This window comes from Myzus persicae, unplaced genomic scaffold, assembly GCF_001856785.1.
Source record: "Myzus persicae strain clone G006 unplaced genomic scaffold, MPER_G0061.0, whole genome shotgun sequence".
NCBI lineage: Eukaryota > Metazoa > Arthropoda > Insecta > Hemiptera > Aphididae > Myzus > Myzus persicae.
The window spans coordinates 143,824-169,415 of NW_019101224.1; the positions used below are offsets into that span (position 1 = coordinate 143,824).

At 30.0% G+C, this 25,592-nt stretch overlaps 3 protein-coding genes across 8 annotated transcripts in view; 1 reads left to right on the forward strand and 2 right to left on the reverse strand.

Moving 5' to 3' along the window:
- Positions 1–286: 286 nt before the first annotated feature.
- Positions 287–14,642, forward strand: LOC111028257 (high affinity cationic amino acid transporter 1-like). The gene is made up of 12 exons (XM_022306821.1): positions 287–512; positions 5,429–5,557; positions 6,270–6,425; positions 10,382–10,486; positions 10,575–10,849; positions 12,093–12,190; positions 12,323–12,462; positions 12,654–12,756; positions 12,855–13,042; positions 13,133–13,287; positions 14,185–14,293; positions 14,440–14,642. The coding sequence occupies exons 1-12, from the start codon at positions 287–289 to the stop codon at positions 14,544–14,546; spliced, it is 1,791 nt and encodes a 596-aa protein (XP_022162513.1). The 3' UTR covers positions 14,547–14,642.
- Positions 14,643–15,785: 1,143 nt separating this feature from the next.
- Positions 15,786–17,730, reverse strand: LOC111028258 (39S ribosomal protein L22, mitochondrial). Its single transcript, XM_022306823.1, has 3 exons — positions 17,291–17,730; positions 17,006–17,219; positions 15,786–16,479 (listed from the first exon to the last, which is right to left on the reverse strand). Exons 1-3 carry the CDS (start codon positions 17,510–17,512, stop codon positions 16,259–16,261), a joined length of 657 nt encoding a protein of 218 aa, XP_022162515.1. The 5' UTR covers positions 17,513–17,730; the 3' UTR covers positions 15,786–16,258.
- A 1,937-nt stretch (positions 17,731–19,667) lies between these two features.
- Positions 19,668–25,592, reverse strand: part of LOC111028270 (serine/threonine-protein kinase tousled-like 2) — a 42,660-nt gene continuing 36,735 nt past the window's right edge. For 5 of the 6 annotated variants that reach the window (XM_022306848.1, XM_022306847.1, XM_022306850.1 and 2 more), the window contains 12 exons: positions 23,156–23,587; positions 22,801–23,004; positions 22,462–22,709; positions 22,022–22,391; positions 21,751–21,954; positions 21,584–21,675; positions 21,372–21,519; positions 21,168–21,279; positions 20,969–21,107; positions 20,764–20,875; positions 20,580–20,687; positions 19,668–20,390 (listed from right to left, as the gene is read on the reverse strand). In XM_022306848.1, coding sequence (XP_022162540.1) covers positions 20,157–20,390; positions 20,580–20,687; positions 20,764–20,875; positions 20,969–21,107; positions 21,168–21,279; positions 21,372–21,519; positions 21,584–21,675; positions 21,751–21,954; positions 22,022–22,391; positions 22,462–22,709; positions 22,801–23,004; positions 23,156–23,587 — 2,403 coding nt within the window. In that variant the 3' untranslated portion in view covers positions 19,668–20,156. The remainder of the gene's footprint in view (positions 20,391–20,579; positions 20,688–20,763; positions 20,876–20,968; positions 21,108–21,167; positions 21,280–21,371; positions 21,520–21,583; positions 21,676–21,750; positions 21,955–22,021; positions 22,392–22,461; positions 22,710–22,800; positions 23,005–23,155; positions 23,588–25,592) is intronic. The other variant, XM_022306851.1, reaches the window with a different exon arrangement.

The window sequence follows — 25,592 nt, forward strand, 5'->3', positions numbered from 1 at the left end:
CGCTCGTTCGCTCTACCGTCGTATACGAGGATAATTAATAAATAAATCGAATACATCGTAACCACATCGTTCACCCGTCGGCCGTATTCCACACAGTATATTATACATATTATATACTCGCAATAACATAATATTATTGAGCACCTCCGTCGAAAAACTTTCGGTCCTGTGTTTCCGGTCATCCGCGTATACGACTTCAGAGCGCGAGAGCGAGCAGAGCGCGTTGGTGGCGGTCCCTCAGCGGCAGCCGCGCGACTCTGCAGCGCACACAATTATCCAATAAACGATGGCGGTCGGCAAAAAGTTGAACCGGAAGAAGACGATGGCGGGCGTAGTGCGTGAGTCGTCCATGTTGGACAGGGTGCTGAGCACCACCGACCTGACTGCGTTAGGCGTGGGCAGCACTATTGGCGTGGGGGTGTACGTCTTACCCGGAGCCCTATCAAAGTACGTGGCCGGTCCCGCCGTCGTCGTATCATTTTTCATCGCCGCTGTTGCCTCTGTGTTTGCCGGTTAGTATACGAAAAACAAACCTTAAAGTATACAGACACCAAAACGAGGACAAACAAATCAATTATCCAGTCAAAATTTGACTTTTATAGTTTGGTTTTACTGGTCTACGTTGGTTACCTCAGTAGACTTGCGGTCAACATCATCAGATGGTTTAGTGTTGATTTATGTACCTCTACTACCGTTGAATGAGGAATTTGTGTTATATAAATATTCATTAAATGATGTGTTTTTTTCTGTATATTCGAGTTCAAAGTTCGTCACTCATACATTCTTTATTGGGAATACTTTTTTAATACTAATATTAATTGAACCACTCAGTCAGTAATTGTTAGTAAATTAGTAAATTATTAGTTTACATTTCATAACTTTAAGTTGTGTGTTTAAACCTCTAAATAAGCTAAAACACGAACCAGAAATAAAGTAAAGTCTAATTTTGATGCTCAAGTAGTAGCAAAGTAATTTTACTCACTGAAAAATTAGAAAAAATAATTGTATATCTAAGTTCTAGGTAGATTTAACTCGAGACAAAGACACAAAGTGAACATGTTATTTTTTTTTAATAATTTTATATTGCCCTTGAAGGACAATGTTGGCCCCACGGGGCCCACATATATTACATACCTATTATATTTTATTATTAAATGAAGATCAGATTAAATGCCAAATGGTAGGTATATAAAATATAAAAATAGTAAATACCTAAAAATCTACAGGTGTACTTTTATCATACGTATTTTTTTTTACATAAAATAATCATGGAAGTATAAATATTATAAACTCGATGGAATGTTATATTATAATATTTGATCAGTTAAGATTTATTGCAAATACTAATCTCATCAGTATATTTTTCTCATGAGAATGTAGCCTAGTTAGCTATAGTAGCTATAGTTTAGAATTAAAATACACACATTTTGTTAAGACACGTAAAACAATTATTTTACATGCATGTTCTTGAGGACAAAGATATAGGAACTTAATTCATTGTAACCTATCAATTTTTTAAATATAACATTTTTATTAAGTTTAACAATTTTACTACAGAGTTTTAACAGAATTAAAATAGCGAGACACTACGTACGTCCAAGGTTTTAATCGAACCATAATAACATTTCAATATCTTGTTAAGTATAACATCGACTAAAAATCAAAACTTATATACTAGCTATGAAGTAAGTTGTATTTAATTTGTCAATAAACTTTATAAAACAAATAATTCAATGTAAAGTACATCTCATTTGAATGTAGGTACGTGCAATTTAAAATTATAGACTATAGTAATCTCGTAGATACGTAGGTACATATCAGCAGTATTGTGTATACTATGCATATTACGTATTATTGAGTATTGAGTATTGACCCATAAATGGCAAATCACTACATTTTCTATTATAAAAACTAAAGTCCATCTGTGAATCAAGACACTTAATAATAGTCTCAGAACAATAGATGTATAGTTATACAAATATACTGAAAATATAAATTAATAAATGTATAATAATAGATCAAACGTATGCAAACACGCCTTATGATTCAAATATTTTAAGATAATGTCCTGACGAAGGACCGCGGCTGTACATTTGAAGTATTTTATGTTGTTTTTTTTTTTTTTTTTGCTTCTTTGTTGAAGGAATTAAATTTGACACAAAATTTGTTTTACATCACTACTATTTTGCAAATTTGAGGATTTGAGAATACATGGTTGTAGATAATTCTTAAATAATTTAACAGCACAAAATTTACAACAACACAATATTTATTTGCTTATTATATTTGTATTATGAAAAAAGTTTTATTTTAATTAATACTATTTTATAATTATTATTTATAAATATTATATTATATAAATTCATTGATATTCTCAAATTTTTTAATTTTTTTTGATAAGGTTGACAAAGCTCTATTCTAATGTGTGATACTGTGATTTACAATTTAATTTGCAATAAATAAAAAAAATAGTTATGTTAGAAACAATGGAAGGACTATGATGGTGCATATTAGGTTTTTTAGAAATTATTATCACTAATCACTATTTTTATCAATTATAATTTATAACTCCGATATTTAATACTCAGTATTTACAGCTGTCGATAGTTATTACTTATTGGTCATCAATAATATAATATGCTGCTTAGTTCACGAGGGTTAAATGTTACCTAATATTTATTGTTTTGGGGATTCAATATTATAAATTATACCTAGTCCCGTCTACTATGGTAAATGATTAATGAAATATATTGATTTATTGTCAACAAGTAGGTACAGATGCGCCTAGTCAGTTGTAAAATTTAGTTGAAATAGGAAATCGTTATGGACTATTTTGAATATCTAATAAATATATATAAATGTTACTGTGAATGTCCCCAATTAGTGAATGCTGACAATCACCTAGTGAATGTCGACATACCCCTACTAAATTGATGAATGTTAAAAAATTAAAATAATATAGACATGTACTAGTGGATGTTGACATTTATATTAGGATTTTGGTCAATGTTGACATACACAATAAGGTTTTAGTTAATGTTGACATTGGTTACGTATTCGCACACAATATTATAGTATAATACTATAGACAATAATATAAATTATAAATATTAACAATTACTTTTATCAATTATAATTATTATTATTGAACAACCTTATACCTGTAATATTAATTTAAATTATGATTATTTTGCCATACAAAAATTATTATTTTAAAAAAAAAACGATAATTGTTCTCCTTATTACAGCATGACAGTTTGTCAAGACATTTTGAACTGCATCAAATGCCAACATTTCTACAACCACACTTTTTTGTGGTGCACTTTGTTTTGCAATTACATCGTGTATACTTTTGCCCAACGGTTGATGAATTTGATGCAGAAGGTTTAAGGAAATTTGTTTATCCAATTATCCATTTGTACATCAGTAATTGATATTACATTTTCTTTACATACGAAAACTGGTTTCTGGTATATAATTTATTTATAACACCATTTTTGGTACCTAATTTTTTAGATACTAAATTTTTAAATTTATTATAAAAAACCTCACGTATGTTTTCCATTAAAAAAAAAAATGTTTTGGTTATTGTGCAAATCACTACTCTACGATAACACTATAACTACGTTGAATGACAATATCATACAAAATATTAACGAGGCAACACATTTAGCATGCGGTGGTTATCCATGTATAATATAAGTCGCAAGGTAAGTTAATAAAACATTTTATAGAAATTATCAACTTGTACAATAAATTTTATATTAATTAATAGGTATTAGGTACTAGAATATCAGATGAGATCCGATTAAATAATATCGGCATTACCAACATTCACCAATATCGTTGTATAAAATAAATGTCGACATTCACTAGAAAATGTTTACAAACAGTACACATTAAATCAATATGCCAACATTCACCAATGACTTTGGCGACGTTAACCGGTAACTGTTAACACTCACCAACTACGGACATTCGCAGTAACATTTATATACATTTCTGTCTGTTTGTCCTTTATGCATTCTTGAACTGTCAAACCGATTGTGGTTAAATTTGGTACAAAGATAGATTAGGCTTCTGGGAATAAGATAGGCTAATTTAAAAAGGGAAAGATCCAACCACAATAGGTGCTCAAACAGCGTTTTTTAGCGATGGAAATTTTTGTTTATAAAAGAAAAATAATAATACTTTGACACTAATATTGTTTGTTCACAGAAAAATAAACATATTATTCATATAAAGCAGGGATGGGCAACTCAAAGTTAGTTACTAGAAGGCCAATTTTTAGAAGATTAAAATCTAGATGGCCATAGCATAGAATAAGCGAAATCCAGTCCGCAATCCACGTCCTGTCTACCTATAATTATATATATACTACTGCTCATATTATCACAAGCGATTCTCATATGGAGTTGGCATTTTTAACGTGCAACAAAGTGTATACGAGATCAGCTAGCGCCTAATATTTCCATACCATATAATCAACGATTTAAATTATAAACTGTGAAAAGGTTTCAAAATATATTTGTGTAACGTAAAAAACAATATACATTATATATTATATATTAAAATATATACTGGCTGTCTAACCCGACTTCAGCAGAGAAAAAATGAACAATTATAGTATAGCATGTTTTACTTATAGGAGTAGTTCAGTTTATAGGAGTACTTCAGTCACGGACAAATCAACATTAGTGTATCCCCCGTTATGAACTAATTCATCAAAGATAGGCAACCACCCGTTGCGGATTGAATGTAACACTTGCTATATTTTCGAACATAGTTCAAACTTATCTCTCAACTTTCTATTTATCTCTAAGAACAATCTCTAACATTTTCGTCAAAATCGGTCGAGACATTTTGAGTTTATAAGTTACACACTTTCACTCAGATGAAATATAAAATCTCTTTAACTTCTATAACCAACGACAACGCTATATAATAAGCGAAACAAATATTTGATTTTCGTGATCCAAAACTAAATTCCTGTGTTCATTACAATATAGCAACCTATGTATGTTGAAAAACAAAGCTATAAACACTCATCGAGTCTCAACGAGTATGTGTGAAAAATGTACTGCCAATTGGATTAGTGGTCCCGGAGATTAGCAAAGTATTAACAAAAGCACAATTATTTATAAACAAATATATATACATAATACATATATAATAATAATAATGATAATGGAAAGATAAAATTATATAATATATTATATCAAATATATATTTACAGTAACATAAGGTATAACATAATATAAATTTATATCTTCATTTACATTGAAGATTTTATGGTATATTGGTCAGAATATTTTACATTTTGTTTATATTATGCATTTATACAACAATCAACACTTTAATTTATATCATTTACATACCTATGGTCTTATACACTTTTGTATTAATACTTAATGTTTATATATTCTAGGACTATGTTACGCCGAACTTAGCAGTCGAGTCCCCAGGGCAGGATCAGCTTACTCATATGCTTATATCGCCGTCGGTGAATTAGCAGCATTCATAGTCGGATGGAATCTACTACTAGAATACACAATAGGTATTTGGATAATAAAATAAAATATGGACTTTATAAAGTAAATATATCGATAAAAAGGCAACCTAATCAATCATAATACAATACAAGTAATTTTTCAACAACAAAAAATGTCATTCAAAAAAGTTAATTTTACTAAAAACTAATATCGTAATAGATAATATATGTTACTAATTATATTTTCGATGATATAATTATCAGTTTGTTAGATGTAATAATTACGTACGAAAATTGCTTTCAATAGTTTTAGTTTTTAATTTTACTTTTAATTCAACTATAATATTATATTATATTCATATTTTGAAATCAACTTAACAACGAATTGCTTGACTTAAATAACAACTTACAACTATCCTTCATTTTTAACTTATTAAAATTATTTAAGGGTTAACTTTATAAGTTTTGTCAAATATCCATCCTTGATTTCTGACCCAAAATAATATAATAATTCTTAATTGACGAACTTAATTGAGTTCAAAAGACAATATTTAAGGATAACATAGCGATTTTATTGGGTCCATCGTTCAAAGTACTTATTAAATCACATCTATTTGCCTACATATTTTATAAAAACACGAATAGACTAGACATTTTATTTTACATAATATATAAAACAATAGTTTTGAAGTCCATGTCCGACTTACTAATATTTCCTATTGTGATAATGAATATGAATTTAGAATGTTAGAAAATGTAATTATGATTTTTTGTCTAGGTGGTGCTAGCATAGCCAGAGGAATGAGTCTTTACATCGATTCGTTGACCAACAAGACTATGGAAACAGCTTTCAGAGGGCTTTATGAGATCGAATTACCATACCTATCAGAGTATTTCGATTTTTTTGCCATGTTCATTGTTCTTGTGTTTTCTGGTAATAACAACTTACTTTAATACAATATACACCTACGTCGAAATTAAAACTTTTGCGATTTGAAACAACGTTTCCACAATTAATAAAATACATTTTTAAGAAAAAAAAATGTATTATAAAACAAAGTTACAATATTAACAGTTAGTGTAGTGAATATATTTTAACTAGTAAAGGTATATATATTTTAGGTATATATATATTTTAGGTATTCCTTATAATTTTGTTTTCTTTAATATTGCCTTATTATCATTTATAGATAGTAGATACTAATATTTTAAAATAAAACTATATCGACTATCTTTCGGAAATTTACATCAATACAATAACAGACGTGCTTATAATCACATATTCAAACCCAGTCATAAAAATAATCTTATCAAATTGAATGAACGTGATTTTATATTATCATGGCGTCGCTATGAGCGGCTCTGCCTTAATTTGTATTATATGTATGTAAAATAAAAAAAAGTTATAATAATAATTAGTATAAGTACAAAGATTAGAATGGGAATACATGAAATAAATAAAAAATTGATAGCATAAAAAAGGTTACATGATAATTATTATATTAATAGTTTATTACGCCATTACGTTCATTTCAATATTTCACACGCCGTATAAATAGCCAATAACAAAATATTTATCATATTTTACCATATGCCATTAAACGCGCAATTTTAAATTATGATGCTTCACAAGATAATCAACGAATGATAGAAACTTGAGTTTTATACATATTAACTTATAAATGATAATACATTTTATAAATAATGGTTAGTACCTACATATAATGTATCGAATAGCTCAATACGAGATACACATGATTAAACGTGATCAAACAAATAGATTAAGACTTTAGGTAAGTACGACCTACCTAAATGTTTTTTGAACCTATGTATATTTAAATATTCAATTTAAAATAAATACACTTATTTCGTTTAACTTTTCAACATCATTTTTAGGAGGTACTGTGATGGACGGTTTCCCCCCCCCCAAGTCATTCAAGTCATGTATTATACTACCTTATTATCAAATTTACTTATTGTACTACTTGTTGTATAGATTGTAAATATTGCATTAAAAATATAAAAAAAAAAAAACTTTTCATCGTAATTTTAATACATATTTTTTCAACTTAAAATGATTATAAGAAATAATAGAATTAATCACACTTCATTTCAAAAAGTAATCATAAAATAAATTTTAACATTTCTCTTAAAATAGATATCTATATTAAATTTTATCGATACGAATACTGAATAGGCACATACCTAAACCTAGAGAGCCTTAATAATAAATATAATATTATTAAGGCTCTCTACCAAAACCTAACCAGCCTAAAGGATACAATCTATGCCATAGATTCAATGGTATTTATTTATTTTATCTTTCATTAAAATTGTTTTATTTATTTAAAACTATCAAAACGATGATAAGACTTACGTAAGACGTTTTTTTTTTCAATTATTTAGGCATATACTTCAATTTGTATAAGAATAATCTTGTTGCAATATGCTAATTTTCAATTTTGACCTATCGACATTAATTGATTATCTATTCTGTCTTCAGTAAGTTAACATTAAAACATCACTCGATCAATTCGTGAATTGAATCGTCATATCACTGTAAGCCTGACTGGTCAACTGTTTTATTGAGTTCAATATAGGCAGTTGTAGGTGATTTACGAAATACATGTGCTAATAAGCGATCTAATGTAAGTGTATCTACCTAGTAGTACAGTGTAAAAGATAAAACTTTACTCAGAAGTAAACAATCCTAGTAATTTACTTATTAACTGGAAATAACCAAAAATGAATAAATAATGAAAATGGGCATTTTTACGCAAAATTAGTTTTTAACAAAATAAATTTATTTTATTTAGATTTTGGTGTTTTTACCAAATGCTTAAATTATCGTAATCTATATACATGTGATAGTTTTTAAAATATTTAGGCTTTTTTTAAGTATTGAATCCATTTCAAATTTCCGATTTTTTTTCTAATGATAAACGAGTTTTCTCAAAAAAAAAACAACCTCAATTAATAAATGCAAGATGAAGTCCTCACAATATTTGTGTTTCAAGTACTTAAGTGCGTCTGCGTATAATTTGCTATAACTATTTGTTACATTAGTTATATTTGTTATTATAATATTGACTTTTAATTTAAGAATCTATTGTATAACTATACTCTATTATGTACTAATTACCAATTTTTGTCGCAAGCTAATAACCTTAGCAGTTGATGCTGTACCATGAATAAAAAAAAAAAAAAATATTGACTTTTATTGAGTTTACTTGTAAATAATGGTAGTCAGTGGCAAACCAAGTGGGAGGGGGTGCCCTTCCACCAATAATTTGTTTTGTTCATTTTTCAATTCTAAAGAACTGCACATAATGGCCAATTGATTTGAAAAAAATTTTGATGTTGATTAAAAACTGAGGATGAGGGGGATTATAAATTCCAATGTTAGTATACGTACTATCCAACTAAATGTAATTGTCTTGATGTCTCCTATCGAAATGTATGTATTATGTACAACAGTACAAGTATTCTCTACTGGCTAGTAAAATTAAGTAAAATATTAAGAAAAAACGAGAATTTTCATTCTAACCGGTTAATAGACAAATTTTAATTTTTTTGTAGCTTATCAAAAACAAATGACCTTAGATACTAGAACTTTTACCAAAAATAAATATGATATTTTTCTATGCAAGATAAGATTTTCAAAATATTTTGACTCTTTTTGAATTATTTATGATTACTAGAAAATTTAAATTTAAATGTTTTTATAAATATTTATAAAAATTATTCTGCTTGATCAAAAAGTTTGAAAATGATATGAAGTTCCTTATAAATTGTTCATAAGTAAACCAATTGAAAAATTGTATAATAATTGAAATACATTTGTACGATTTTTTTTATAAGCATTTGAAGTTCAAATACTGACAAAATTTATCAAAATCATTCTGATTTAACGCATATATTACAGCAAGGGTCACCAACCTTTTCAAACAAACGGGTTACATTAAAAAACTTTAAATACTTGGTGACCGACCACTATTTGTTTAGGTATATTGTTTAATATTTATAGTATTACATGCAGTATAATAATATTATTTTATTATCTCTGACAATTATGTTTTTCTTCTCTAATAAATACTTTACTTTGTAAATATAAAGCTTAAAAGTGTGTCTTAAACTATTTTACTGTTCTCGTGATCAACGGATACCTATTGGCTATTGGTATACGTATAATTAAATATAATAAAACGATCACCTAATATTCCTTTAAAAATCTATCAGTCGATCGCGACCCCTGTATTATAGTGACCTATTTAGACACTCACTCTATGGGAGACCGATAAATCGTGTCTACCTTTTTTTTTATGCCTAGATTTATGGTAATGAGTATTTTTTTCATTATTAGTATTATAACTTGAATTTTTTTTTACTTACCTTTATATATAAAATAAAAACATTTTAACAACTTTATGATGAAATTACGTAGACAGCAAGGCACTAAACACTCTGGATTTATAAGTTAAACCAATATCATGCAGAATTTCAATATTCGCCATGCAAATGTATACTAAATAATGGTGCAACAATTTTAAAATGTTTCAAAATGGACAGGGCTCCCACCACGTAGGGACGTGATGAAATGGCTCCAACTAAATAACAAAAACAAGTTGTAACGTATCAATTTTTAGAGTTAAAATCCTTCGTTGTACATTCTGTAATGTAGTGTTAAATGATCTCACCTATCTATACCTATATAGTATATAGCCATATATACGTATGTGAAATGTAAAAATAATAAAATATGTACCTATAGTCTATTGGTACTTACTCGAATAAACCAATAACTGTACATCTAAATATGTACATGAGTGCCAAAAATACATTAACATTATTCATAACTTATACATCCTATTGAATATTATGTTGTTTCAGTCGCTCTGGCTTGCGGTCTCAAAGACTCGGTGCGTCTCAATAACTTATTTACGTTGTTGAATTGTGGAATCATGGTCCTAGTCATCATTGGTGGTTCATTTCACAGTAAAAATTATTTAGTTAGACGATTTACCGTTCGCAGAATTAAGTGATTTGAATAAGTTATATCGATTTTTGTTTTCTCGGGCCACAGTCGATTTCAAAAATTGGTCACTACCGCAAGCGAAAGTACCCAGCTGGGCAGGGGAAGGCGGTTTCTGGCCATACGGTCTACAGGGAGCACTGCAAGGGGCAGCCACGTGCTTCTACGGGTATGTAGGGTTTGACTGTATAGCTGCATCAGGTGAAGAAGTGAAAAACCCTCAGAAATCATTACCGTTGGCCATAGTACTGTCTTTGTTCATCGTGTTCCTCGCCTACTCCGGAGTGTCCGCTGTCCTCACGTTGATGATACCGTACTACGCACAGGTAGGCAACACCATCATGAATAAACTCACCTAGCACATACCTACTACCTACCTAATGAGAAATTGGGGGAAAACACATACAGTGATTAATTTTACAAAAAAACATATAGCTTAATAAACTCTAAGTAATATTGATAATCACTAATCAGATATAAAATCAGTCTGACCATCTACTATTTAGTGCGATGATTTTATGGCATAATAACACATATAGAGAACACAACATTTTAAAAATATAAACCTATTTAAATATTTCAAAGTAAAAATTTCATTTGATTCATTGATGTGTCAAATTTGGGACGGTCAAACAGTCTTAAAATTATTATTCACAAGAAAATATGAAATCCAATTTTTGACTAATCTGACTTCATTACTAGGCTATGATGAAGCAAAATTTAAGGTTTTTACGGTCTCTTTTTAATAATCTTAAACATCGGCAACTTTGGCCATAAGCATTTAGAAGGGGGGGGTACATTTGGTTGAGAAACGTGTATGTAGGGCGAGGATTTATCACTAATAACCAGGGTGGCCATTTGTCACTTATCCGGGAACTAGTGACGCCGGCCGATGCTTAACCTCAGAACACGTTGACTGAGCCACCTAGGGAACAACCACAGAGCCAAATCAGGCCCCTCAATATATGTCTGTACACATAGTTATTTACTATTTATATTACAAGTAGCCAGTAGGTACCTACAAAGTGCACTTATACTTGCAAATTGAAATAAAAAATCTAGTGAATCTACAATCTACATATATTTTGTTGCGAAAATATTTGAATATATTATATAGCACGGTATAGGTAAATTGAACTCAGATAAAAAATATAGTGACTACCAATTAAATATGAAAAAAAAACTAATATATTTAATATTATTCATCAAATACGTACAAAGCAGATACACATCCATAGTTAATAATTAAAAAGTAATAGACAAATAAAAAATAAAAAATGTCAAAAATATGAAAATATGAAAATGCAACTATTGTAATATAATATACACATTAGGTACTTACATCAATAACAGTAATTTAATTTCATATTATTATCATATACCTACGTACAAAGTAGGTACACACTACACACTCAGTTAATAATTTAATTAAATAAATATTTTAAAAAATCTGGTTTTGTCCCAAGTACAGACAACGCCCTAAGTCTAAGAGGCCAAGTTTACCGATTTGACGTCGATAATATAAAAATACAAACGGTCATTAATTCAATTATACGTATTTATGTCTAGGACGCAAATATGCCATTAAGTCACGCGTTCGACGTTATTGGATGGACGCCTCTGAAATGGATCATAGGAGTAGGAGCCGTTTTCGGGATGTGTGCCTGGTAAGTAGGCAATTGTGGAAATATAATCCTATATACAGCAATCGAACATTTCAACAGTTGCTGCAGCTTTTAATGTTGTCTAATAATAATAACAACAACAATAATAGTTGAGGGTACCTATAACGTTTACAGCATGTTTGGTTCAATGTACCCACTGCCGAGAATTTTGTACGCAATGTCCAACGACGGTCTGATATTCAAAAGTTTGGGGAAAGTACACCCAAGGTTCAAAACTCCATTTTTTGGAACGCTATTTGCGGGCATTATTACAGGTACCTACCAAACTATATACACTCATATAACGTATACCTACCTATAATAATAAATGAATAATATTTAGGTATAATGTTTATTAATACAGAATGGTGGTTATAATAATTCATAACATAGATTATAGAATGCCTACCTATTGATTTTTGACATCAAAATATTAATGTATATTTTCTTTTTTAATGTTTTTAAGGTTTTTTTTCCGCTTTACTAAATCTCCAACAACTAGTGGACATGATGACAATTGGCACTCTGCTCGTATATGTCATGGTGGCTGTGTGCGTACTGTACACAAGGTAAACTCAAAACTTGTCGGGCGTTTTTCCTTAAATTTATCTTAGGGCTCAACGTTTACATTAGTAATGTTATTATTTACCATCAATTTTTATAACAGATATCAAGAACAGAGCGATATGGACTACGATATATTGGCTGACGAATACATCGAATCTACGGCATTGGTCACGATAAAAGTACAACACACAAAGAAGCAAATACTGAAACAATTATTCAACTTCCACAAATTCGTGAGAGCAAACAGTCTGAGTAGTTACGTAGCGTCTTTACAAACGACGTGTTTCAGTAAGCCAACCCATATTTGCCTTAAAATATCGAAATACCTAATCAAAAACCATTTTTACCAGCCAATGATAAATAAAAATGTAATTTCAGCAATAGTGTGTCTACCTCTTGGTCTCTATTTAAGTCACTGGTACGAGCTAAACAGTACCCATTGGATCATTGTCCAGGTTCTCGTAGGTGTCATGATTTTACAACTTGTATCCATCGCTATGCAACCGACGTCTAAAACTCCAGTAGCATTCAAAGTAAAATAGCTAACCTACCTACCTAATAAATAATAACAATTCTATTACTGTATAATTATTATTAAACTAAAATATAATATGGCCTTTATTTTAGATTCTGAGAGGAGGGATGAATGTATTGATTTTACAATGATGTATGTTTTTTTATTTATTTTTGTGTCTGTCATCGCGGTTTGGGGCAGTAAACGTGCTTCGATTTTCTTCAATAACAACTTTTCTGGTAGGAAAGTGAATCTAGTAGGTGCATTAGGGAGATAAACAATTCCCAATAGTTCTCCAAAGCGACAAAAAATACAAACAAAAAATTAAAGAAAAACGGTAATTTTTAAGCACAACGAGTTTTCGAACAAAACCAATTTTGGTTTTTAGAGTAACTCTTGAAAAAATTACCGTAAATACATACAATTTTCACTGAAATTTTGTGTTCGCATATTTTATACACTACCATAAAAGGTTAAACTTAAGCAGCTTTTTCCGTAACTAAAAAATCTAAAAAATATGTAAATAAAGTTTACAAGCATTTTAAGTTCAAATTTGGACAAAATTACATATCAACATAAAGCATAACGATTTTTGTCATTTTGTTAAAATTCGGTTCCAAAACATCCCAATTATACTTAAGTATATTCAATATTTTTTTAGAATCACTGTTAGTTTAAGAATAATATTATGAATAATATTAATTCAAGTTGCCGGCTACCGTATTAATAATAAGTAATAACAATATAAAATATCCTAGACTAACATATTATGATCTCCGCTCAGAATCATTTTTCGTATTCAATGATGTGATATAATTGAATTCAAATTTAATACCATCTTTTACAGCGAACTTCAAGACACCTTATGTACAACAGAGCGATATTCACTTACATGCTTTTTTTTTTAATATTTCAGGTGCCACTTGTACCACTTACCCCAGCACTAAGTATATTTATAAACATTTATTTAATGTTCTTTTTCGACATATATACATGGACAAAATTCATCATTTGGATGATTATTGGTTGGTTTATTTATTACGTCTTTAAAGAATAAAAAACTATAGACTTGAGGCTTATTAATTTACTTTAATAAATAATCTCCAAGTCTACAATTTTACATTCTTTATTTTTTTTAAATCTTCACATATCTTAAATTTATATTTTTTAGGTTTCGCAATTTATTTTGGATATGGCATCACACATAGCAAGGAAAATAATCCAGAGATAAATATTGTCAATAGTAACCAGTCAAAATCGTCATTAAACATTGATTGACATACTATTTTAAATATTTTTTTAAAAACATGTTCTCATTACAATTTTTATCAATGGCCAATGAAAATAATATACAAATAGAAACATTGTTATTTATATCCAGTATCCACCACAACAAACATAACTTCTCATAAACATATACTTATAACTCATAAGTATTAATAAAGTACCCAGATGTTTTAGTAATATCTGTCATCAGAACCCTACAAGATAGCTTAGGCTAACATATAATTAGTTGAAGATTACTTTATTTGCTAATAATATAAGGACGAGCAATAGCCTATAACCATAATAAATAAAAGGTTTGATTAGGCCATAACATACTACATTCATTATCTACAATACACTTTTGAAGGTACTATACATCCATTTATTGTTGATATGTGCATATATACTTCATATTCAACTCAGTGACATAGGTACCTATAATACCTATATGTTGTAAACTATTCATAGACAAAAAATTAAAATTAAAATTATTAAAATCATTATGTGAAAATCTTAAAAGGGACCACTAATGCAATCAAAACATTATTTCATATAATTGCATCAATATTTATAAATTTTATAACTACTTACATATAACTATTGACTATAAATTAATAATTCTGTAGCATGAAGACTAGGATATTCTAGTATTTATAAATTTATAATCAATGGCACCATCACAAATTAAGATTGTCTATCTTAATTCGTAGGTACTCTCTATAACCAGTGCTACAACTTACTATTATAGTATATTACATCATCAGGAGAAGAGTTATTCGGCCTTAAAGCGTTCAAAATAATATTTAAGTTAATAAATAACTTAAAAACATGACAAGTATCATAAACAAAATTATGGTACAGGCTGTTTCACTTTTTTTAAATATAAACTTCTATAAATTATTTTTAAAAGTATTTATTAATATTTAGTAGAAAAAAACATTTCCATTCTCACTACACTTAGTTTATTTATGTTTAGTTATAGAAACAGGAGTTACCAAGAGGTTAGGTTTTGTGTCTGGACCTCTCCCATTGAATGACAGAATTTATTGTTTTTAATGGCATACAACTTTTTTTTATACTTTTCACATGTTCAAAAAATGTGTACCCCCTTTGAAAATTCCTGGATACACCCCTTGATTTATTTTAATATATAGGTACAATATACATGTAAGTACTAATACTTTATGTTTCAAAAATATATTTATCATATACTGTGAAGCTATATTTTATAAATTAAAATTAGTCAGTACATAAGTTGGTCTGAATTGTATAATTAATCACAATGTTTAGTAATGAATAAAACCATAAAAGTATAAGATACAATTATCAATACCAAATTTAAAATAATACGAAATGCTAATAAATAATTGTCTATCAATGATATATACTCCATTCAAGTTAAGAAGGAACCTCGGTGGAGGTTTGAGTGCAGGGGCCTGGCTTAACTACACAAATGGTTAACCTAGTAAGGGTGACAAATACGTATTGCCTGACAAGAACTGGTTGCCGCCAAGATTCCTTTTAAACGTGAATGGAGTATAAATTATTATTTTATTTTATTTTAATATACACAGAATTTCAGTTTGTAGATCAGCTTTACAAATAAAACAAATATAAAATGAACACATAATTCTTATAAGTTTAAAAACATTTTTTATTTAATTTTAGTATATATTTATAAACAAATACATTTCTTACCACTAGTTTTTATCTTTAAATGCGCTTTATAATGATCCTTGAATTTTACGGTCACGGACTTCATCAACCCAGTGGGCTAACAAAGCTGGGCCTGTCTTAGGCCAGCTATAATAATAATTTTCTGGAGGTGTACCTTCTTCTAATCTCACAAAATAATGGCAGTACCTGTACATGATTTGACCCATTCGCATCCTAGCATGTCTGCGCATACCTTTTATAACTGGACCTTTACTACAAAATGACTCAGCTGGAATAAAAAATTATAATATTTTAGAATCTAAACCTCTAATCTGCTCTAAATTGGGAAAAAATGTACCATCAGTGATCATATCATGTACATTTTAACCTCTTCACATTTTTAAATAACACTTTAAAATACTAAGTAATAGGTATTATCACTGATTTAATAATAAGATAAGATTTTTGTTTATTAATATCAACAGAAAATTAAATCAATAAATTTAGTTAAATGCATATCTCTCATACAAAAAATTACAAAAAGTTTGTAAAAAAATTAACTAATCTATCTAATTGAATGTTTCTAAAACTTAATCCATTAATATATAAGAGAAATTAAAAATATCAGAGAAAAAGTACTATAAAACTAATGTAATTTTAAATTGATCAAAATATAAATTACTAAGTAATAATTTGTGGTAAAAGGTATTGAATATTAAAAATAAACATTTGAAATTATGTTAATTTGTTAAAATTAAACACAGATACATAAAAGCAACATGATTGACACAAATTAAACAAATTATTATTCTTACCAATCCACAAATTTGTCTTAAATTCGACGTTATGATTTTCCACTGCTAACTGTTGGGCTTCTAAAATAGTATCTTTTACTATAGTGGCACCTTTAAGCCCGACCATGGGTAATTGTTTAAGTGCTTCATCAACAGACATACCACGCACAAAGCTTGCAACATACCACATTTTTTTGGGACTGTATTTGATATTCACTTTTTGGTGACACACAAACTGTAATATTCAAATAAAACAGCATAATTCAAACATTCAACATAAGTACATAAATACTATAGTTAACATACAGCCGGTCTTCTCTCTTCCCCGGGTTCCTGTGGTGGGTAAATAACATCATTATTCGCCAACCAACGCTTAGGATCATCCTTTGTACCATCTAATATGGAAGAGGTGCTGAAGTCTGTCTTGGGTGTAGCAAATAGTGCCACACATCCTCGAAGATTGTTAAAGCCTGATGGTAGTCTACTATGACAAAATAACGTCAACTTACTGGTTACACAATTTAACATTTTGTTTTAACTTTCAACAGACTGATTTTTCTTAGAATTTTATTACAAAAATTATGATTTCGAAAACAAATAAACCACAATTAATGACAAGTTTAGAGTTCTAACTTTAAAATAGGTATACAACTGTAAGAACTTAGTTAAAGTGTAAAATGGGTAACGAGGAGCAAAATACTTAAATACTAAATACTATTTTAGTTTTTTTTATAATGCGAAATGTTAATAAAATATTATTGATAATGTTAATTGATAAGAAATAAGACCACATGATCACAGAATATGATGGGCCTCGATCTTATCAGCTCCTAAACCGTGAATTGGGCTTAGGTGTTATAGTATTTACTACTAGATGGCGTTAAGAATCGTATGTTCCAAAATTATGAAAAATATAGACACAAATATTATTACATATATTATATAATAATTTTTAAATATCAACTAATTTGCATTGTTACTAAAATGTTGATTTTTATTTTAATGGGTTTATTGTTTTGGTGGCATTTACATATGCGCTAAACAATGTAATGAATTAAAAAAATATTTTGAAACATCATTTTTTTTTTTTTAATTTTAAAAGAAATTTATCTGGTTTATTAAATAAAAATCTTATTTTTTACATGAGTACTTATTTTTTTATACCTTTTTCATATTTTTTATAAATATAAAATTATATTTGAACTTCAACATAAATATATAATACAATAAGTATGGTTATAAAAAACTAGAAATTCGCTCGCTAAAACCAGTATGAAAAAAAAAGTACGAAGATGCTCACACCAAATAATTTATATGGTACATTATCCTGCACCGGGATATGGGGATAATTTTACACCAATTTTGGACAAAAAAATGTCTAAAACAACACTAATCAATCAAACCTGCAAGTATTTACCATAGATATAAGACGGTAAGTACAAAGGGTTGAATATTCAAGTATTAGATTTAACTACCTATTTTACCTTCAGTAAATTATTGTTGTTTTATTTCTTCACTTGGAAAATCAATTATAAGTTGTTTTAACATTTATAAAATGATAACCAATGTAAGCACAATACAATTGTCAAATATTTTATTTTACGACTAGTGTTTCTTTGTGGTTTCCAATAAGCGAATAATCAATATTTGAAAAGATTGGCTGTTACATGCACGATAAAACTGAACAAACCTTACTTTAAAAACTTTTAATTTATACTTTATGGCTGTGCAATTTATGATTATTATAAAACAATTGTAAATGTCCAATTTAAAATAATAATATTACTAATAACAATAAATATTTTTGATCAGACCATAATCAAATAATCCACCATGTCAATTGTCAATGATAAGTGCCACTGTGCCAAATACATGGCATGTATCAATTAAGCATTTTTTTTTTTTTCATATAATTATGTTTTCGGACCGGATACACTGTAAAATGTTTCTGCCCAATTTTTCGTAGAGTTTTCATTATCATTAATAATAACAAAAACATATTTATGATTCATAGATTTTCCTTGTAGAGGAAAAATATCGAGAAGCGTACTTGGTTTTTTTCTTATTATTAATTCATATCCTGGTAATTAATAAAATCATAAAAATAAGATTGGAAACAATATTGAATGGGGAAAACAAAACCTAATGCAAGGAGTTTATGACAAAAAAAAAAAAAAATAATAATAATTTAAACATAATTATTAGGGTACATATTGAGGAAAAGATTTAGGTACACATTCTTTTTTTTAAATTCATTTTTCTTTTATTTTTATAATAGTAATAATAATAGTATCAATAATAATTATACAATGTTTGTTATTACTAAAGATAGTAATAAACCTTACAACAAATCTAGTGTGTCTAAAATAATAATTATAAAGTCTCATTGGCTCGAAAAAAAACCGCCTTTTAATTTTTCCAAATGTTAAGGAAAAACTATTATTATTATCATATTAATATTTCTTTTTCTCCACAGTTTCTTTTTGCGTATTTTTTTTTATCACAACAAAATAAACATTTTTGTGTTAACAATAAACAAACTAAATAACATTTTATCGTCGAAAATTCTTAAATCGAATTCACATGTCATTTACAAAAAAAATCAGTATATATGTACAAATATATTTATACAGATATATATACAAAAAAAAAAAATGGTGAAACTGTACAAAGCAAAAAATAAAAATAAATTGTGATGATGGGACAATCATATCATTATAATGAAATCTAACATATTAGGTATTCGCAGAAAACAGTTTATAAATTAAAGCTTTCATTCTTTTTCACATTTTTTTAATAAACAACTAATCTTACTTTTGTAGTGTAATTATTAATGTGTACAGAGTACAAATAAAATTGCTGTCCGCAAGAATCAGGTGATTCTCGAACAAGTATCACTATTTTTTATTTAGGTAATAGTAAAACATAAACATCATAAATGTACTCAGGAACTCATTTGCAGCAGTGACAAAAACGATTTGACTAGTACATTCATATAATAATATAATAATAATGATCATTCAATTAAAATTTCCTAAGGCCGTTTGTGAACGCCATTTTTTATTTGGTCAAATAATTTAATCCAAATGGCACAAGGCATGTTTTATATATTGTCCGTTCACATTATATTATTTATAATTATTTAGTATTTATTATTAACTATATCTTGATCTTAGGACGAACTAGATGCATTCATGTTACCAAACATGCCAGAAGCAAAATTAGCTGCTGATATTTGTTGCTGCTGCTGTTGTTGCTGTTGCTGTTGCTGCTGTTGCTGTTGTTGATTGTTAGCTGACTGTCGGCCATGTTTTGGTAATGGTGGTTGCAGATATTCATGCCTAGATAAGGTGAACACATCAATACGATCTTCCTTACGGTATGCTAGACAGCAACGGATAAAACTCTGTAAACAAAAAAAAGCATATTATTATAGTTGAATATAAATATTTTAATATTGTTAAAATGATTTGAGTCAAAATAATTTAATTTATTATTTAAATATTAATGGTTAACTTAATATATTTAAATCATAGTTAATGTTCGACATTTAAACTAAGTACATATAAAGTTGAGATGGATAATGTTTATATACCTTTGCTTCATTGCTAACTGTAGGTTTATTGGCAAACTGTACTTCAGTAGCCTTTAATATTGTATTTTCTTCTAAAATTGTAGCTTGAGATTGGTTATGACCAAAAGGCTATAAGCAATAATAATAATAATAATAATAATAATAATTTCAAAAATAAATCAATTTCAAGAATAAGTTTTATTACCTTTTTGCCGTACAGACATTGGTAAAATATTACACCAACACTCCAAACGTCCACTTTAGATGATATTTTAGGTGGATTTTTACCAACTACAAAACATTCTGGTGGCAAATACCTAAAACAGAATATGAAGTTATTTTCATATTAGATGTATTAAAATGAAAATTAATTAATGAAAAATATATATTTTTTTAATTCCATTACTCACCAGTATGTTCCAGCCCCCTGTGACGTTAGGTCCATTCCATGATCTGGATTATAATTTTCCTCATCCATCACTTTGCTGAGGCCAAAATCTGTGATTTTTATTTCACCACAGACATTTCCTTCAGTAAGTAATATGTTTCCTAAAACAAGTTTCTAAATTAATAATCATTTTAATTTAATTTAAACAAATAAATACATACCAGGTTTTAAATCGTAATGTATCACAGGAGGTTTGATCTCATTCAAATATTTAAGTGCGGATACCACTTGCATAACTATTGATCTAGCTTCTCGTTCTGCTATCGTCTTGTGCTTTAAAAGTTAAAAATCGAAATTGTTATTCAAGGTATTTAACAAGGGATTTATATATTATATTAATGACTTTTGTAAGGTATTTGTCTCACCTGTTTTAAATAAAAATCTAAATCGTGTCCATCACAATATTCAAGTACAGTGCAAAACGAATTTGCATCTATTTCAAACACATCGTACAATTTAACAACCCTTGGATGGTCCAAAGATTTATGAATATTGTACTCTCGCAGTGCATGCCTAAAAAATTATATTAAGTCATTAAATTTCTACAAACAAAAACTATGAAAACTGTATGAATTACTTTATATAATTAGCCTTTTTATCCTCTTTCCAGTCTTTATTCAGTTGGTGAACCTTACACGCTACGTAACGTTGTTCTTTTAGATCAAACGCCTGTAAAAAAAATGAAAAATATAATTTAAATTAATAAAATAATTAGCAACCAACAGTTAACAGTTTAATACTCACTTTGTGAACTTCACTGAAGCCACCTTTTCCCAACAACATGAGCAACAAATAACGGTCATTTAACACAGGGTGATTGTTGAACCTAGATTGGTCTTCATTGTGAATCCTCTTCAATTCTCTTATGTGTAAATTTCTCTCTCGCTCCAACTTCTCCATTTCCAGCTGCAAATCAGCATCTTCTTTTTTCAATGCTGACTGTCGCAGCTGTACAGACCAAAACATATTAATTAATTTATCTTTTCAATTGGTTATATGCTAATATAAAATGTACCTTGAGTATCTCATCTGCTTCATAATACTCTTGCCACGATAAACCCGGGACAGCTTCTGGCTTTAGGAACGTTGCTGTGTCCAATGCGGACGATGGGGCTACAGTACCGTTGTGCAATACCGTGCCTGTTGTAGCACCAGTCACTTGGTTATTGTTGATACTTGCGCTGGGTAGCGTTATGGGTGGCGTAGAAACAGAGGGTGTTGAATTGATAGGTACACTGTTAGTACTCGAACTACTACTTGATGTACCCGACTGACTGCTAGCTCGTTTACGTCCACCAGTTTCGCTATTTGATGGTCGCTTTTTAACAAGCATCTTTTTTTGTCGGTCAATCTCTTCTCTTTCTGATGTTATTTCTTCTTGTCTTCTACTCAATGAATAACAACATATTAACTTTAAATAATCTGATTATAAATAAAAAAGTGTTATACACATACCTAGACAGTTCTTGAAATGCATAGCCATCAGTCCAATTTTCTTGAAATTGCGCACCAACCCTTTGCGTTACAAACTGGCCAAGCCGAAGTCTGTTTTGCATACACCGTTGTCTAGCTTCTTTTTTTTCAATATTGGACTTTTCTTTCAACAGCTTCTTCACCACATCTATGCACTTATTTATGTGAGACTTGTGCTGTTCGATTGTTTTCTGTTGACTGCTTAATTGGTGTTTCAGTTCTTCATTTGTCTAAAATCAAATAATGTTTTATTATTATTATAAATATATTATGTAATCAGAATATTACATTATACAAGAGATTTAAAACTTATGTCATTACCCTATTCAAATCATCAATTTTATTATTTCTGAGTTCCAAATCCGAAGAAGCCTGACATTCAAACTCTTGGATTGCATGACTCGTTAAATCAGTCTGTATACATTTTGTAATGGAACTAGAGTTAATCCTAGGTGGGTGGAGTATGGAAACATAGTCCGGAGGTAGTACGGGACTCAATGCTTGAGGCCCACTCGCCGGATTAAACTAGAAACGAAACGAGAAATCATTGTTATTGTTATTGCCGACGACAGACAAGCTCTTCTTCGGTGGACAAGTTTTTGTTTATGTTTATGTTTATGTTTTCGTTTTCGTTTTTTTTTTTTTTTTAAAATATTTTCTTCTGAATTACACTCACCATGGGGTAACCTTGTTGTGGCGGTCCGCCTGGCGACGGTGACTTCGCCCCACCGTGTCTTATCGGGTTGGACACGGGATGGGAACCGTGCTTGGTGAAGTAGTCGTTTATCTTCTTGGTGTCGGCAACCGACCTTGGTGGTGGCGGAGGAGGCCCCCCGACCACCATGTTTGGCGGCTGCGGTTGCTGTTGCTGCTGCTGCTGCTGCTGCTTGTTGCTTGCTATGTCGTCTATTTTCCGCTTGCGCTTGCGCTCGGTAGGCGTGCGGGTGATAGAGTTGGCTTTTTCCGGAGTGTCCTGCTCCTTGTCGCTGTGCGACGAACCTGTACTCATATTCGAGTCTTGGCTATGAATAGTACTCCCCGGTTGAGGGTGTGGTAGGTGCATTTGGCCAGCCTGAGGAGCCATCTGCAGCTGAGTCCCGGCTGACATCTATATAATACACAAAGCGAAAACACATAATTAAAATCAAAATTATATTATATAATATAAGTACATTGTACACGACGACACACGGAAATAATATTAGGTATATCATAGTTAATAATAATTAATAATCGTCGTGAAAAACATTGGAATACTGTGGAAACGACAATTGTTGAGGGGTAGGGAAGGGATCGTGTAGATTATGAGTTTTTCGATGTAGTGGTTTTTGCGAACATGCCTTATCACGGTATCGATTCCGAAATATTATAATAATAATATGTTACTTATAAGTTATAAGAATAATAATGTCGTGCAATCGTGTGTGTAACATTATTATAAAAAGTTAACTAAAAACCTATAGTATTAATTATTGATTAAGTTCAATTTTTAATTGTGAGATAAGTGTGAATTATTAACATACACGAGTTTTGAAAAAAAACACCTAAACAAACCGAGCATTGAATAATGACTGAGTACAAAGTATAGTTATAGTAGAGTAACGTAGTAAAAATCGACGAAAATAAAAAAAATTATGAAATAATATATGACAAAATCTATCTATTTATATAGACATCGACTTCACTGGCCACCACGGAAGAACGATAAAATAATGTAAAACTTTTCACTATATATTTTGAATAAGCTTTTATGACAATATTATTTTTTCTCAATAGGGTAGGTATCTTACACTTTTTTTTTATTATTATAACGAGTTGATCCCAAACAATATTTGATATATTATGCAATACGTACAACTAGAAAACTATTAAATCATTTGCTATAAAAATTGTAGACACTGAAAAATACTGTTTGGTGTGACGTCATATTATAATGACATAACAACGCCATTAGTATGGTAAACGAACGAATGTATTCGCTTTTGGTGCGAAATGTATCGTTAAAAAATTCGCGAGCCACGAACGTTATCTGTACTGCGGAAATCTCGAGCGCCAACGACCAACAAACGAGGAAAACCGTTAAAGTTTATTTTTCGTCAACCGTTACGCGCGCGGTTCAAAACCGGAATTCAAAGCGATATCCATTCTCGCGTTAACCGCGGCACAATAGCAGCAATATTGTACTGTTATCTACGAAACGTACGGTACATATTTGGTCGTTCAGCCTCTCGGAAGGCAGTTTTGGAGCGACGTAGGTATCTAAAATCACTATATTATATTGTAAACATATAGAAAAAACGAGCAAACGCGTGATAAGAGGCAATTGCCATCATGTCGTCGGGTTAGGAGTGATGTATACAAACGGAGTATCATCGGCGGTGCGATTGAAGCGCATCACATTCGATGTTTATTACATTATATAGGTAGGTATATAATCCCATTTGAAAAATCCCAAAGCCACCACCGCCGCAGCAGAGCACTTTACTTTATTCTGTAAAAGCTATATGAGTGCAGTGCGCATATACATTTATAATACAGCACGGTCTGGCCGGAAAATCGGTATCCGTTCTCGCGTGACCCCGGAAGTGGCCGGCCGCCTTCTACTGCATGTATCTCGGCGACATACCTAAACAACAACTGTAGCATTCTACAAATCATTATTCGGACCGTCTGCGTCGAAGAAAACTGTCGGACCAGTGTCGTTTACACCCAGCATCGCTAGCTGCGTTATATTATAATAATACACTAGGCGTCTTGTGGATATGACACCACGTCCTTACGTGCAGAATTCGCCACTACTGCTGCAGCGGCCATTATAATATCCATTTGGACGCGACTTCGGACTGCACGTACATACATATAATATACGATATAGTTACACGGCAGGAGGAGGAAATCGGTCGATTGTCAACACTGTCGGCTTTACAACGAATCGATGTGTACACGCGAGCGAGCGGAACACTGCAGCGGCGACGGCGGCGGGGGTGGTAGCAAATAATATATATAAGTGTATAAGTGTGTACGTGCGTGTTGTATATAAATATATATAGTACTGATAAATATACACACACACACACACACACACACACACACACACACACACACACACACGT

Coding starts and splice junctions, on each gene's coding strand:
- LOC111028257 (XM_022306821.1), top strand. CDS start 287: ATGGCGGTCGGCAAAAAGTTGAACCGGAAGAAGACGATGGCGGGCGTA. Junction 12,191..12,322: donor GTTTTCGGGATGTGTGCCTG/GTAAGTAGGCAA, acceptor TAACGTTTACAG/CATGTTTGGTTCAATGTACC. Junction 13,043..13,132: donor TTTACAAACGACGTGTTTCA/GTAAGCCAACCC, acceptor ATGTAATTTCAG/CAATAGTGTGTCTACCTCTT.
- LOC111028258 (XM_022306823.1), bottom strand. CDS start 17,512: ATGTTAAATTGTGTAACCAGTAAGTTGACGTTATTTTGTCATAGTAGA. Junction 17,220..17,290: donor GGGAAGAGAGAAGACCGGCT/GTATGTTAACTA, acceptor TGAATATTACAG/TTTGTGTGTCACCAAAAAGT. Junction 16,480..17,005: donor TAAGACAAATTTGTGGATTG/GTAAGAATAATA, acceptor TTTTTATTCCAG/CTGAGTCATTTTGTAGTAAA.